This window comes from Rhea pennata, chromosome 9, assembly GCF_028389875.1.
Source record: "Rhea pennata isolate bPtePen1 chromosome 9, bPtePen1.pri, whole genome shotgun sequence".
Classification (NCBI taxonomy): domain Eukaryota; kingdom Metazoa; phylum Chordata; class Aves; order Rheiformes; family Rheidae; genus Rhea; species Rhea pennata.
In genome coordinates this window covers 265,405-281,542 of record NC_084671.1, presented here as the reverse complement: position 1 = coordinate 281,542, position 16,138 = coordinate 265,405, and the positions used below count along the sequence as shown (strand labels likewise).

The 16,138-nt window shown below is 38.1% G+C and overlaps 1 protein-coding gene across 1 annotated transcript in view; it reads left to right on the top strand.

The window, feature by feature from the left end:
- Positions 1–16,138, top strand: part of WWTR1 (WW domain containing transcription regulator 1) — a 74,726-nt gene that overhangs the window by 33,805 nt on the left and 24,783 nt on the right. The window contains exon 2 of the mRNA XM_062582442.1: positions 10,350–10,486. Within this exon, the coding sequence (XP_062438426.1) occupies positions 10,350–10,486 (137 nt within the window). The remainder of the gene's footprint in view (positions 1–10,349; positions 10,487–16,138) is intronic.

Here is a 16,138-nt window from a genome sequence, read left to right as displayed (position 1 = left end):
ATGCAGCCAATAGGTCCCACCGTAATTAACAGATACATTAACAGACATTATTTCTTAGTTCCACTTTATCTGAGGTATACAAAATGAAGTCTGGATTTGTTACTATTCTTATTGCTTTTTTCCTGCAAATGTATTATATGAATCTTTTTTTTAGTCCAATAGCTGTAGAATATTTCAATTAGACTGTGAAGTTTTAGAATAAATTTAATTCAGTAAATAATTCAAAAGAGTTCACTTTCAAAGAGATTCTTTCTTTCATAGAAATGCATATGTGTGCATTCATGAGCACATACAAACACACTTCTGTTTAGCAACTGCCCATCGTGTTGTGAGGTCTTTGAGTCCTTTTGGGCAGGAAGTGTCTAAAGATTCAAAGGGTGCAAAGTGTCCTGAGCAGGCCACAGCCTGTAAAAGAAACAGCGAGAGTGATGGTAATAATACGTGTTCCTGTTACCTCTGCTCTAAGGCACATTATTAGATTATAAAGGGAAGTTGCTGTAAAGGCAAAGAAATCCAGCTGCTTAAGTCTACAGTTATTTGATATTTTTGTATGATTTTCTGGTGGCAGTGGTCTCCTTATTCAAGATTATTTTAATCTAGATAATTTTGAGAATCTGGTTCATAGTGCAGCCCCACAAACAGTAATATAATTGAAGAAGGGAGGAAGAAATGGCAATTGGATGATAGGAATGAACATTCAGGGGCAGGGAGCTCCATGGCAGCATAGCTAGCAAGCAGGCAAAAAGATGCACCAAGGTCTCTGCTGAAGGTCTTACCTCTGAAAAGCATTTCATTACCTCCAGCACTGGTGTGGCAGGCTGTGAGGAAATGCGTGAAGAGTTCTTGCCTTTACTGTTCATTCCTACTTCTCTGCCAACCCATAACTTGTGCTGAATTCATCTACTATCTAAATCATTCTCTTGATTAGGTTTATGTCTAATCTGGATGCATTTTTGGACCTGGCTCTTTGTCCATAGCCTGAGGGATTTGTATTACCTGAGCTAAGGAGACAGCAGAAGAAAGCCATGAGAGAGATCAAGCAAGAGTCAACTGTGACGTTGCATTTGGCTTTGTGCGGCGTACTGTAAAGCAGGCGGTAACTTCCAACCTTTGAGGCAGGAGGTTGAATCTCTTGCATCATTTAAAGGGCTGCGTATTCAGTACCTTTTCCGCTTGGCCTCCTACTGCAGTTGTGGACATTAGCTAAAGCAAATGTCATTATTTCTGCTGGTTGTGTTCATGGTGGGCTCGGGGCTTGCAGAGCCCTTTGGTCACAGTGAGTGCCAGCTGCTGCTGCGGACCTTAGTCTTAAAAAGCTCTCAGCCTGCCAACCTCTGTGATTAATGGTTGTTGACACCAATGTCACTTAGTAAAAGGGAAATAGTAATTAAAATCCATTGCAGTCGGCCAAAATTGTTAGCTACTGCTCAGGAGAAAAGAACTGTTAACTTATTTTGCAAAGGAGTACTCTATTTTAGAGCATGTCTGGTTTGCCGGCAGGGCAGACTGGGAAACTTCTCCTTTCCTTGCTTGGAGCATGTCTGGTTTGTTTTACAGACTGTTTTATATCAGCATGTTTTAAAGGCAGATTCTAAGGCACTGAAAGCTGATACACAATTTCTCTTTTGCTGCTAGAGCCTTCATGCTAAGGGTTACTGAAATACTGGGTGGTTTGGATCTGGCTGTAGTTTTACCAGAAATTGCACTAAAGTACAGTGAGCAAGCTCACCAAAAAGAATGGGATTTTGTGGCCCAGGTCATTTTCTTAACTTTAAAAAATAAACTGTCCATTTGTATAAAAGTGTGCTTGCCACATCATGCAGTGTCAAAGCACTTCACATGGAATCTTATTTGAGACAAAGCTTCCTTCCCTCCCCCTTTTTGTTTACAGAGAACAGAGGAGCAGAGAAAAAAAGTTGGGCAATGATTTGGCTCTGCTCGCAGAGACATAAACAGATTTCCCAATGTTTAATAGCGATGGGGCCGCCGGAAGCGGGTGACTGGATGTCCTCCAGCACAATGTGAGCTGTCACCCTGTTGGGAGCAGTTAATGAGTCAGAACATGTGGGCTGTTCATGGTGATGAGTCATCAGCTTCCCGCTGCCCTAAAGCAGCTTCACTTTGATGTGGCTCAGACACAAAATCCATTCTTTTCGTCCCTATGACAAAGCCCTGATAAAAGATGCCATGCAAGTACTACATCGTTAGCCAAACTGCAAGTTAGTGTTTTTTCAGGTGAGAGCACATTTATGAAGTAATATGTTTCAAATCAGTTTCTCATCAATTCCTCTTCAACTTTTTAGGTGAGAAAGTCTGGATTTCCTGTTGTTAGAAAAAAATAGGGTCCCAAAACACAAACCACTGAGGTACATTTATCATTGGACTTAGTACCAAGAGAAAAAGAATTTACAGACTTCATGCCGCTGCTTGCCAGTTTGCACTGACAAAGCAGCCTTGGCAAGGCTGCAGTGGAAGTCAGGGACTAGAGCCCAGCAGCTAAAAATGCAGTGTGCAGCAGAGCTCAAATTCTGAAGAACATTGACATTTCAAAGTGAGAAGCAGACACCCAGACAGGAGAAATGTAACAAACACCTTAAGACAGGTGGAACAGAAGCTTAAACTCCTATTGAAAGGCTAAGTTATTTGCATCTGGAGCCTTGCTTTAAATTGTTAGGACGACAGACTGCATTTTACTGCCTAGTCAGCTTGTGCATTGTATGACTGTGGGCCTGAGTGCCATGATTTGATGATTTTGAGGGCAGCGTTTGTAATAGCACGTTCTGTGTGATACTTGACAGAGATTTTATCTCTGCTGTCACTGAAGCTGTAAATATTTAACTTCACCTGACTGCAATTGGAACAGTGTTAGCCCTCAGCTAAGCTTTATTTAAAATTCTATTTTCATAACTTGTTGTTTACTAATAATGACCCCCATCAGTCTCATGTGTAATGCGGAAACAGAAGTTAAAATGAATGTTTCTGCTTTCCTATGCTACTTGTTTATGAATGCAGACCTCATTGAGGAATGGTCTGCTCTGATACTAGGGTTTGTAAGAACAGCAAATGCAAAGGTTATTTCTGAGAAACTTGACAGTCAGAGTTTGAACATATATTTTGGGGCTACTTTGCCATATATTTGAATACTTAAATATCCCAATATGAGAGTCTTACAAAAAAAAAATGTCTTACAGAATTAATTACATTTCTAGATAGCAGTTCTTTCCGCTACATGGTGAAGCTTCAATATTATGGATTAGCCGAGATGTCCTTAGAGTTTTGGGCACCTACTCCTTGGATTCATATGTATCCAATGGAGACACTTGCCTTCAAAATTTGTATCAAAGATATTTCACTAATTCTCTCCCAAGCTGATTTTGGATAATATATGCTGATGATTAACATAAAATGTTATGCAATAAACAATAATTTTGCAGCATTCTGATAAAATTAGTCTTTCTGAGCATTGTTCTGGTGTTGGGTTTCAGCTTCAGCTTTGGTTGAGCAATCGGCATATATTACTTGTTGCAGAAAGTGTATTTAAATACAGTCAGTATTTTTCATTCATATACACTTTTAAACAAAAATTGTGTTAATTTTCCATTTCATATTCTCCCTTCCCCTTTCCTTTTATGAGAAAAAGGAAAGTAAAAATGATAAGGAAAACTTCAAAATGTTATTTGCATTAACATTGGAACTATTTCATGAAAAACTTTCAAAAAATGAAAATTTTATTATAATTTACGGAAAACATGTTAAAAAGCATTGGAAGAACTTAGTATTTTTTATTACAACTTACAGTCTAAGCAAAGTGAAAAATTCTGCAATTTACATCAACATTACAGCTGTTAGGACTGAATGGTGTAATATTAAATACTAATTTAGATATAGTTTAATAGGATATCTTCCTGTATAGATGCTCTTATACCACAACTAAATGTATATAGTGATTTCTAACAATATAGGTCAATAAATAAATAAGTCTAGTAAAACTCTCCTATGGTCCTATAGTCAGGGCATTAGGGGACACTTAGCCCAGGATTTAACTTACTGGTACCTAGTTCTCTCAGTAATGCTGGAAGTTAAATACTTAACCTTTGGCCAGTGCCAGTGTAAAGCTCAGATGTTGGGAGAAGCAAAAATTCTGTTGTCTTCTGATTCTGAATCTTCAAGTAATACAGTTTAGCGATGAAGGCATGATTTCTAGTTTATGTTACTGGCCTTTAAAGCTTTGTTTTCTGTCTCATTGTTACGGGCTATGTGATATATGCCAAGAAAAAAGTCTTTTGGGGATTAGAAATAAAACTGGAAACAAATGGATTGATATAATCCTAGATAAGGGTATGTGGAGGTTCTCTGTATTGTGTTTTTCTCTTTTGTGTACAAATACTTATTTCAGAGCTGAAACACTTATAGTCATAATTACACAAAATTTAACTTGTACGAGTGAATTTTTTTTTCCAGATTGAAATGAACAGTGGTAAGTGGTATGGTGCCAGAGTCAGAAATGCTGCCACTGGCGGGGGGTGGGATGTCTTGCCCTCAGCCACCAGCTCTCGCGCCAAGGCTCTACGTTCCCTCTGCCTTCTGAGTGCAGGAAGAAAGGCCACACAGGAAGAAAGAAGGAACGAGCATTAGTCCGATCGGTCAGCTTTGCCCAGTCTGGCCGATTGCAGCACCATCAGCCCAAGAGCAGGGTGAGAGCATGGGGCTGGGGCAGGGGCCTCCCTCACGGCAGGAGTGCGAGTTTCACCCGGCCTCAGCCGCAGTGATAAACTCCCACCTCAGACTGGCTTTGGGGGACGTTGGGCAGTGTTGTGCTTCCAAAGAGCAGTTGTACAGCCGGCGCCGAGCTAAGTGCTGCTCCTGCACGTGGCACTGTGACTGCGTTTGAGCTGGCCACCGTACAGTACAGTACAGTACAGTGTGCACTGCTGTACTGTTTTAACTGGCCCGTGAGTGGCAGCCGCCTTTTGTGTTGGTGACCGCGCAATGGTAATTGTCTTTGCATCCATTTTGGTAGTAAAGAGTCTGAATTTTAGGATGCTGCTGTGCATTTTGGTGTTTGCAATATACTTGTAAAGTTCAGTGTTTTGCATGCTGGTCTTCTGGAAAACAGATTGTTCTGAATTGAGTTTTGTCAGCTCTGACATCCAGGAGGCTGTAAGAATCGTAGAAATCCTAATTTCTATAAATTATATATTTTCTTTGGTTCTGCAGTATGAATAAAAAGCTACTGGGCCAAATTCTGCCCAGTCATTTCAAGTGGAATAGGCTGGTACCTGTTTCTGCAAGGGTTTAATCTAACCTTTAAAAAAGTCCCAATATCTATGTAGAAACAAGGGGGGAAAGTTTACATAAACAATGTAAACTATAGAGGGAAAAAAAACCTTTCTGGCCTGTAATCAAGCCCTTTAGTTTAAAATCTTAGCACTAACTTTAAAGCATTGTTGCTTTTTCACATCTAATACCAAGTTGTTAAATAGGCATTGTCTGTTATGTAGCAGCTTTTTCTTTAATAGCTAGATAAAAACAGATATGCTTTGTGGTCGTAATAATAAAATCTAGTGACAACTAGCCATTACTTGATCTTGAATCATAGTATCAATGACATTTTTGAGGGTTGTGTTTCAGACACTCTGTCTGCATGTTTTTAATGAAGAAGTTATATTTGTGCATTGCCAGGATGGCACCAACAAGGGCAAGCGAGGGCACTCATGGCTCCTGGCTATGGCTGCTGAGAACTCACCGTGTTTACACAGAGAATTCCTGTGGGGTTTTTTTAATGCAGTTGGATAGTTAAGATCTGTGATCCTTACATTTTTTGATCAAATTTTCAGTTCTTCTGTAAGTTCAGAAGCATTGCCAAAAGTCTGTCATTGCCCTTCTTCTCACATGTGTAATTACGATACAGATCATTTTCTATATAAAAAGGGTAAAAGAGAGTTTGAACAAAAGCAACATTAGTTTTCAGCTGCAATTTCACGACTGGTTGCTCTGTATGGCAATTTGCAGAACATTTTTCTCTTTTCTTACAAAGATCTCTATGTGAGAAGAGGCTTTGTGAATTTTTTAAAACTTGATTCAGTAAATTTGATTTATATCCTTTATTTCAAATAATAATGGGAAAATCAGCAGGTTAGGGTGATTTTTGTTTAAGGCAATAATGATGCATTCTAGAAAGGTATTCAAGAAGTAATTCCTTGTTTATTGACACTAGATGTTTTTTTTCTCCATGTATTATGTTGGCTTAATACTGACTGCCTCGCTACATTAATAGCTAAGAAAAGGCACATAGTTCGGAGGAACCAAATGACAGAGCTCTGCCTCATCATCCTTTGTAGGCATGACATTTTCAGTGGGCATATTTTAAATAACATGAAAGGGGTGGAGAATTGGCTCCTGGTACAATGTGGAAAAAAACTCCTTTACAGAACCACAGTTCATTTCATCCTAATTTGGTGATCAGAAACCAACTGTTTTAGCAGGGAGTGTTACGACAAATATGTTTCCCGAAAAATAACTATTGCTTGACCCTGTGGCGTTTAAAGTATACTGAGGTTAATATTAAAATGGCACTGTTCATAAAAAGGTTTTTTTCAAAGTCATTATTTAGTCATTATTTATTTTGCTGAACTAATGATAATGTTTGCTCCCAGCACTACGTAAATTACGTTGTTGAAGAACATTTGTAATGACTTCTGTTAACAAAACCCTATATCTTCTCCTATCTAAAGATATTCTGTATACACATGATCTAATTTTGTACAGTAAACCTAATGACCCTGAATTAAAAGAACAAGATGAAAAATTTCATAAACTTGTTATAATAGATTGCCAACTGCAACCAAGTACTCCTGATACCATATTCCTTTCCTAAATATCTGCTATGCTGTGAAGTTGTGGAAATGTGGAAGGGTCTGATCCACCTTTTCACCCCACCTCAGGGTCAAGGCCTAAATGAGGAATTCTGTATTTTGCTCAGTGTCTGATTTCACCACTTGCTGGCCTGTTTACTAAGAAGAACAGATTGCTTGTTTCTGCACTCGATTTGGCATACAGTAGTAACAGTATCAAGTTATTTATGTATAAAACATTTTGCTTACAACTTTCGTGTTTCAATTCTTAGGTGTAACCGAATAGCAAATACAAAACAGCAAGTAACAAGAAAGAAACACTGGAATAACCACTGAGTGCTCCAGTTGGTTCATAAACTTCATAGTTTTATGAGCTTCCTGGTCATCTGAGTTTCTTGGGCAGATGTTTTAGTTCCCATTTGCCCAGGAGATTGTGGCCTTTTATCTTGAATGCAGACCAAAATATGGTAATTCCTCTTCAAGAGCGGAATAGGGAAGCGCTCCACACCAGAGGCTGCACTTTGCATTAACAGTGCCTTTACTCCAAAGGTCGCGCTGGGAACACAGCGTGATTCCAGTGCTCTGAAGCCTGCTTTGGTATCTGTTGGCTGCAGAATGGGCTTGTTCGCTTTTCCCGAAGAGTAAAAATGTTTAAATCCAGTCTCCTGTGGACCCGTCTCAATGCCCAGGGCATACTGCTGTGTCTGCCGTCGGTGACGCTACTAACTGGATTTAAGATTTGTGGGAGAAGGAGGCGCTAGCTGGTTGGGCCAGAAAGGGGCCTTTGACCCTGGACACGCTCCTGTTGTCAGAGGTTGAAGTAGCCCACGTTCCCTCATCTGAGGGAATACGGTGTATGCATTTACTAAAGCTGTGGGTGAATGAGGGGGACCAGCCAGCAGTGGTGTATGTGGGTGTAATGGGACTCGACTGCTTGGTCTGAGTTTACTTTTTTGACAATTTTTCTGTGTAAAGATGAACAGAAACTGCTGGTTAATCGCTTAGGTAATTTCACTTTTAAAGCTTGTCAGAGTAACTAAAATGTGGATTAAAAGCCTTTTTAATACATATAAGTAACAATTTAAAAATCACAAGCATATACATAGGAAGAATCCTCAAAACCTTAAGTACAAACTCACATACATGACTCCATATGTTTGTAGCTCTCATCCAAATGCAGAAAAGATCGTACTTAATGTGAGAATGTTAGTGCTGAAAGGAACTTTGATAACAAAAGCGAATTTTAAATTTGACCATTTTGGTTCTCTAATGTGTTTTTGTTAAGAGCACTTCCTGTTGTTGCTCACTGTACGTAATTGGCAGTTTAAGGTTTCAGATTCATAGTTAGAATGAAGGACACGTTCAAACAAGTTTTGGATTGCTTAATACAACTGACTTTATAAGTACTTTAACTTGTGCTTTAAATTTTCCTAACAGGAATTTATGCTTTCAGTTTCTAGAGATGAACCTTAGAGGGAAAAAAAAAGTCTTATTTTAATTTTTACTTTTTTCTTAAATTTTAAAGGTTTATAAGAACTATTCTGAAGTGAAAAACCCGTTTTGATAAATCTTCATCAAGGCAATATTTTATAAATCATTAAAGCTTATGTTTAAAAATTCTTTTCTTCCTATTTGGGGAAAAATCTTTTCTGTTATAGGTTGGTATTCCAAAATTCATGCCTTTGATTAAGTGTAGCTTCTTTATTTGAATTAGAATGCCAGAGAAAAAAACCTGGAGTTTTAAGCAAAAATGCCTTCTATCTCATTTAAGCACAAACTGGACTTACAGAGAGCATTTTCCAAATGCTATAACAGCATTTTTAATTCAGAATGCTGCTCCTCAACTAATTTTAAGAGCAAAATGGAAAAAGATGCAGTAAAGATTTACAGTGAAGGGAGAATACAATGATTTGATGCTGGGGAGGAGAAAATTCTGGAGTTCTGGAAGTTATGAAAAGGGAAGTGATTCATCTGCTTAGGGGCTGGGTTTTAGACAGGCGTAGAAGTGAAAGTGATCTTTACTTACAGTTTTAGGAGGGTATATTAAATGTAAAGTACTAGAAAAAGAAAGTGGATATGGAATAAATAAAGACAGTGTCACCTTTTTCCTTTCTTTAAAAAATAGTTCAGATTGTTCTTGTTTTTGTCCTGCTTGCAATTCAGGTTATTTTTACTGATGTTAGAGGTTGACTTTGAAGAGTTTGGACATGGCAACATTGCAATAGATTGAAGCCTGCTTATGAAATGCTGCTAGTTATCAACTGAGCCTGGAGACGTGAAGTGGTGACTGCATTACTGGCAGTGCCTACACAGGTGGAAGTAGAAGGGAGAAGTTTGAAATTGAGTTCAGTAAAGATACTTTCAACTTGTGCTTTATGAAAGTTGGATTCAATGCATTATCCTGCAGAACTTTTAAAACTTTTATCCTTCTTTACATCCTCCTCTTGAAGACTTATCTCTTTTAAAGTTTTCTAGGAAAAAATAATAGAGGAAAACTTGACTAGAGCAGCCAGTGATCAGTAGCTTGGTTAGTCAGTGGCAGGAAGTTGGGCACACTGGGATGGAATCACAACAACCAGGGGATCACTAAATACCAGGCTATTGATCGCTCTAAAATAATTCTATTCTTTCTTTTTCAAGTTTCAAACAGGATTACATGCTGATCCTTAAAATCATTGTCCTGATACTTTTTTTGTCAAAATTGACAATTGAACTTCAATTTCAATTAAAGTTCTGTGGCAAAAAAAAAATATGTTATAGCAGTAACAATTTACTTATCTGACTGTAAAATCTTGTGCAGAGCAATACTCTTTAGTTTTTATTGCAATATAGCTAGAGGAAGTTTAATATAGCAGAGCAGTAGATTGTTCACCTACATTAACAACATTGTAATAAAAACGGTGCCTTTACAGAAAGGTTAGCCATTCACATTGCTTATCAGGATATAACCTGCAACTGTTAGTAATGAGACTATATTCTGATATTCTTGGAAAATGTAAAGCCAGATTGGTTCTCATGGAGGGGCAAAGAACAAAACCAATTGGATTTAGCAAGAAAAATACCTGTCTTATCAAGACAGGCTGACCCAGTGAAATGACTGTATGTTGCTGCGTGAGGAATGGGCATATGTTTGAATATATGGAAAAAGACTGTTAAACTAAGAATAAACAATTTGGGGGTGATGAAATATGTGGAAGATGAGTGTGTATTGTAGATCTTCAGCATCATAATGGAATTCACCATTTGTTCAATAAAAAGTAATTGATTCAACAATAATGCATAAGGAGTTAAAATGGCAGGAGACAGAAGATCAGAAGAAAAGAAATTGTTCAAGGGTTAAATAAATGACAAAAAGGTAATTTCAAATGGATTCAGGTGAGATGAGAAGGGTAGATAAGAGAAACAATTGTGGTTTTTATGTCATTATACCTGGTCATGTGCATAATATACTTGGGTATTTTCTGTTAATTGTGTGTTTTATCTTTCCTTTCTCAGTCACATAGAAAAAATTACAACATGGCAAGATCCTCGAAAAACTATGAACCAGCAGCTTAATCACATTAGCCACCATCCTGCAGCTGCTTCCACACCAATGCCACAGAGGTCTATGGCAATGTCTCAGCCAAATCTTGGTGAGTACTGGATATCATCTGTCTGGTGAAAATACAAAACAATAGGAGAGGACAGACACCTTTTATTATATAATTATATACTATTATATTTGTTTGCCAAGGTAATTTTTGCTTCAGATACAGTAGCTCTGATTCTGTTATCAAGCCAAACAGTATGTTCTTTACTTCCTTTTTTTATTTTTTACCTCAGTAGAGTTGGCAGCAGGGGAATTGGCATTGTTTGAGGTAAAGTTCTAAAATCTTACACATTTTATTTTGAAGCCTTGATGAGAAATTTTTGCCATGGCATTGAACATTAAAAAAAAAAAAAAAAAAAAAAAAAAGTTCTTCCTGTGCCTTTTCATTTAGAGGTGCTATAAGGCCCCTACAAGCCCACCATATTATTCTCAAAACCTGTTGTGCAAAGCACTGTTCAGATAATCTGTGTGCAGCCTTTCCTGTATTTGTTCAAGTTAGAGGTGGTAGCTGATCCTTTTTTTCCATAATCAAGTTCTGCACTGTAAGCTACTCAATTTTACGATAGACTTACTATAGAAAAGTCTATTTTATGGTATGAATTACCTGAAGAATTCCTCTAAATGACATGGCTTATTTGGTGTTCCTGTTCTGCACTTCACACTTAACTTTAAGCATCTACTAATGTTTCTCTGATTTTACTGGATATCAGCCTTAGTAAAAAAAAAAAGCCATGAAAATTCTGAAGATTTTAAAGAAAAGCTGTAAGTGGAAAGAAAATGAGCAACAGATATGTCAGCTTCTAGGCTCAAAATCATACAGCTAGTGTAAACAGGTAGTAGTATTAAAAACACCAACCAGATTCCAGATCAGGTTAGTTTTCAGTGGGTTGGTCTCATGATTTCATGATTATTCACTTGTAGTGTTGTTCGTCAGGTCTCTCTCGTCACATACTGAGAAAACTTGAGTAAACTTTTGGCTGCCAGTGGTCACCAATAGCAGTAATACAAAATAGCTATTTACTTTTGTCTTGAATTTATAAAACACAGCTAGGCTGTCCCCAGAGGTAAATCATACCGTGTTCTCTCCTCTTGCTTTTTGCAGGCAACCATCCTGCTTGAATCTGTGCAGTACAAAGCTGTTGCTGCCTGCGTTATGTGATCATGAACTATTTTATCAACACATTTTGATGTACTCTATGTGCTCTAGTGTCTTTCTAAAGAGATGCTGTGACACTTCTTTGGGAGTAAGCAAATCTGATTACACAGTAGAGTATTGCTTTCAGCACCTTTTTATTCAGCATCACAGTTACTCATTTTCCCATCTGTCTCAGTGACCACACCAAATGGGAATACCATTTTATTTAAAAATACAAAAAAAAAAAAAAAAGGAATTGAATCTAGAAAGTATTGACATGTACGGAAATTACAAGATTGTGGTAATCTGAGCAGGTTACAGTGACCTCTGAATACTTCACAGTTTAAACTACACATGAGTACAGTTTCCAGTGCTAAATTAGAATGTCTCTGTTTTTAAATTATCTTGGTTAAAAGGAAGGGATATACTCTTCTGGTCAGTTGTGATATTCACAGTGTTACGACTGAACCTGGTTTCTTGGGTGTGCTGAGACACCGAATTGAGCAGTTCACTGGGTTAGCATTCGGGCCTCCAAGCCAGAAGTGGTTGTGCCAACATCCTGCAGACATCACAGGAAAAATGGAAACTGGATAACAAGTTAAACCTCCTTTCTGGCTAGAGCTGGTTCATACCTTTTTAGCAAATGAAGACTGTGGATCTATCTGTTGCCTTAGCATTTTTTGGTATTGTAGGAATTAAAAAAAAATAGTAAGTTTTTCTTTTGAAGATGTGCCACCTACAAGAAAGGGATTTAAGTATTCCAGGTCTGAATTCTGGTCTGCATTTCAATTACTAACACATGTGTTTTCTTTGCTATGCTTCTTGTGGAGAGATGGAAAATATGGTCTGTTCTGTACAGCTTATTCCTTTGGTTTATAACCTCCTTCCAGCTATATTTGCTGGGAAGTGTACAAAGCACTTACTGACATTCTATCAAAGGCAAATAGTGTGACTAAGTGATACCATATCTTAGTGTGCTGGTGCTTGAGACAGAAACATACAGTGAAAGTTTGCTGAAATTCATAGATGTATCTTAAGAAATTTGCTATCCTTTTTCTAAACTTTTTTAACTGTGGTTTTATGTTGTCCGTTCATGAGCGAGACATCTCTGTTTTTCTATAATTTTATCAGTTTGATTTTCTCACTAACATCTAAAGCATTGCTTTGTAAATGTTATATAATAAAGGTATTTGAAGGTATTCCTTTCTTTGATGTATCTTGATAAGCTGCTAATTATATTTACATAAAACTAATATATGCTAGGCAGGTTTCTGCACTCACTTGCACAAGACCACGGAAGTTGGTAAAGTTTTATGAAGGGTAAGGGAAATTTGTCTCAGATATTGAAAACATTGTTGCAGATTAGCAAATATTCAGATTTACCCAGTCATCCTTTCTAAACACTTTACTTCCCCCCCCCAAGATAGTTATTAGACAGAAAGAACAATGCTAACCAGAGTCTTCTACTAACAATACTTTTTCTTGTTGGAGTGGAGCAGGGAAAATGATCGGTCTCTGAAGAAGGTTGGAAGCACTGCATTTCTTGGCTCTTCATAAATGCTACATATATTCCACTTAGTTTGGTGCTGAATCTGTATGTGGATCTACTTTCTGCCTCGTCTGAAAATACCAATTAGGCTTTTTCAGGTAATCGATAAAATACTGCCTAAAAGTAAGCTGTAAGTGGGCTCTGTCAGTTTGATCTTATTAAAAAAAAAGAAAAAAAAAAGTGTTGTGGGAGGGTACTTGCACACCCTCATGTTAGGCATCTAGCCTAGGTTCCTGGTTAGGGACCAAGCTCTGCAGACCTCCTGTGAGCGCTGCTGGGAGGAGAGAGCCATCACTGTGTGGTGCAGCCAGGCTAATCACCATGCTGCTGCCTGACTGGAATGACTGCTCCTCTCCCTGGAAGAGCTTGGCTTCCAATGGGATTGATTAGTGGTGGTCGCTGGTTCAAGAAGGTTGCAGAGTGTGGTTTTTGGCTATGTGTACAAAAGTTTAGGGAAAAGAATTAGATCTTTACAAAATTTTACTTTTTGCAACAATTTTTAATTAAGTACTTCAGATGATCAGCTCCTTGTTTTGTAGTCTTTCTCTATTGTACATTATGCAGCACTCAAAAAAACCCTTTATTTTCATCTTGTTGCCTTCAAACTGTTTTAATGAGATTTCTTTTGTGATTGCACTCTTCCTCTAGTTGGTGGGCACAATCTGGCCTTCATTTAAATGTTTTTTAAGTTTAAGAATCTGCAAACTATTTTAATATAAAGTAATAAAAACTTCTTGTAGTATTTCTATTTTCTGTATAAAGCAGCTTGAATTTCTATGCCTAAGTTACTTAGGAGCTTCTAAGAAAAAAACGGACTCTGGCTGCAAAAAACTTGGCCTTCTCAGTAAAGTGGCATGCATCATTATACAGTCAATTTAGAATTAAGGCCATAAAACAAATACTGGTTGGATTTGCAATAAATGGCTGTTCAGTGTCTATTTGTGTCTTAAGTACCTTGTTTAGATTTTTTTTCAATCCTCCTTCCAAAGATGATTAGAATAGATAAATACAGATTTTCACTGATGAATCACACCAATTGCTATTGTTTAATTACCTTCTCAAAACTGACAAGAATTCTTCTCTACAAATTATTTGAAAGCTTTTAAAGCTGCACTTTATTTCTTCTGCTGAGCAAGAGCTTCAGATGTTCAAGGTTTGTTTCTCCTTAAGCTCTCCTTTCCTGTTTAAGGTATGTATTTACATATTTTTCATGTAACATTGCCAGTTGTACTCTGAAATTATATGGACTGCCAATACATTTGAGGGACTGTTACCTCTGCAGTGCCTTCTGCTTGTGAAATTAACCTCTTCAAAATCAAGACAACTACTTCCATTCTTAGTAGAAATTTGAATGCTTTTCTGCCTCCAGCTTTTGTCCTACTCAGTTACTGAAAAGTTACTTACAATAAGCGAATATTTGTCTTGTGGCGTAAGAATTCAGAAACACTTCAGATCTGCTGTGGCCTATAGGAACTCTCTGTTCATCTGTGTCTGATGGACTTTGCCGTGTGCTTTTATGCAGGAGCATGTTGTTATTTAGCCATGTGTATAGCCCATGGAGTAACAACTCTGCAGTGCAGTCACCGCAGCTGTAGCTGATCCATTCCTCAGGCCCTCAGTTTCCTGTGTATATATCACGTGCCTACATAGGACAGTGCTTGAAGTTCCAAAACTGCATCATCTTCTTCCTTCACTGTCTTTTAAGAGAAAATATGTTCTTCCTCTTTTGTACGTCTGAAGTAATTCCCAGAGAAAGTTAACTTGTGATGTTCAATGACAACTGCTGTGTCCTGCATTTTTCTAAGTACCTTGCAGCAAGGAAGTCAGCGCAAGAGCTGCCAGGCGTGAGTCAGTGGTGCCAGGCACTAGAAAACACCTTCTGCTTATGCAGAGGAGAAATTTTGGACAAAGAACCTTGAAAAGGCAATTAAAGTGTGTGTAGGGGTAGTTTCACAGATGTGTGAGGTGCTCTCACACATTTCCACTTGATGTGTAGAGTTGTTGTTTTAAGTGCAGCAAGATGTAAAGGGAGAAGCGGTATCTTTTCCTAAGTCAACTGATAAAATTGTGAGAAGCAGGTAGGCATTGCAAGGCTGTTATTCCAGGTCCTATCCAAGTGACCAGCTGTGTGTTAGGTTGTGCCTACAGTTCGGTGGTTTGAGAGTTTTTGGCCCTCTGTCACTTTGTAAAATGCTTTTGAGTTTATTTGGGAGTGGATAGGGCCATTAAGTCTAACTAGATTCTGTGGTTAAGTGTGTGTTCAGTGCAACTGAATTCAGGAAATTCAACCTGTCTGGACATCCCTGTGCTTCCTCCGGTGCCATCATCTTTGCCTCTGTTTTCACTGTTCAGAGTCCAGCATCAGCAATAGCAGAAATGGGGTTTCTACTTGACTTCACCACTTGGTGTTTTCCGCTTCTGGCATGGAGAGAGCTTGGATGCCTCAGCCGTCTTTGCCTAAGATATGTAATCAATAGATGCAAGTGCTCTTAAAAGCTGCTGTCATATATGAGCTGGCTGTCATGAGAAGTGACACGGAGAGGAAACAGAGGGACCCAGAGCAGAGCTGTGTTTATGTAGCTCCCACACCTTATGCATTAGTGCTGAGCTGTCTTCTCTTGCCGTTTGTTCTCCCTGTCCTGTTTATTCTTCATAATCTATTGTGGTTGATAACTTGTTAGGTTAATAATTTGTAAATTACTGTCTTAGTGTACATGGTTTCTTGGCCCAGCTAACCTTGTCTTAAGAAAATGTACCTGGATGGCTCTTATTTCCAAACACTGACATAATACCTCTTAACCGTGCGTTCTCTTAGGTTCTGTAAAGGTGACCTCAATATGTATATTTGCGGGGGTAGGGGGGGGAGAGAAAGAAAGAAAATAATGTAAAGATGCTTAAAATTGTAATTCCTGAGTTTTCCAGTCTTCTCATACTCCATTTATATCTGGAGCAGACCATTTAATCTATGCCTATGCCGCTCCTTATTTAACAGTTATGTGCTAGTGGCATCC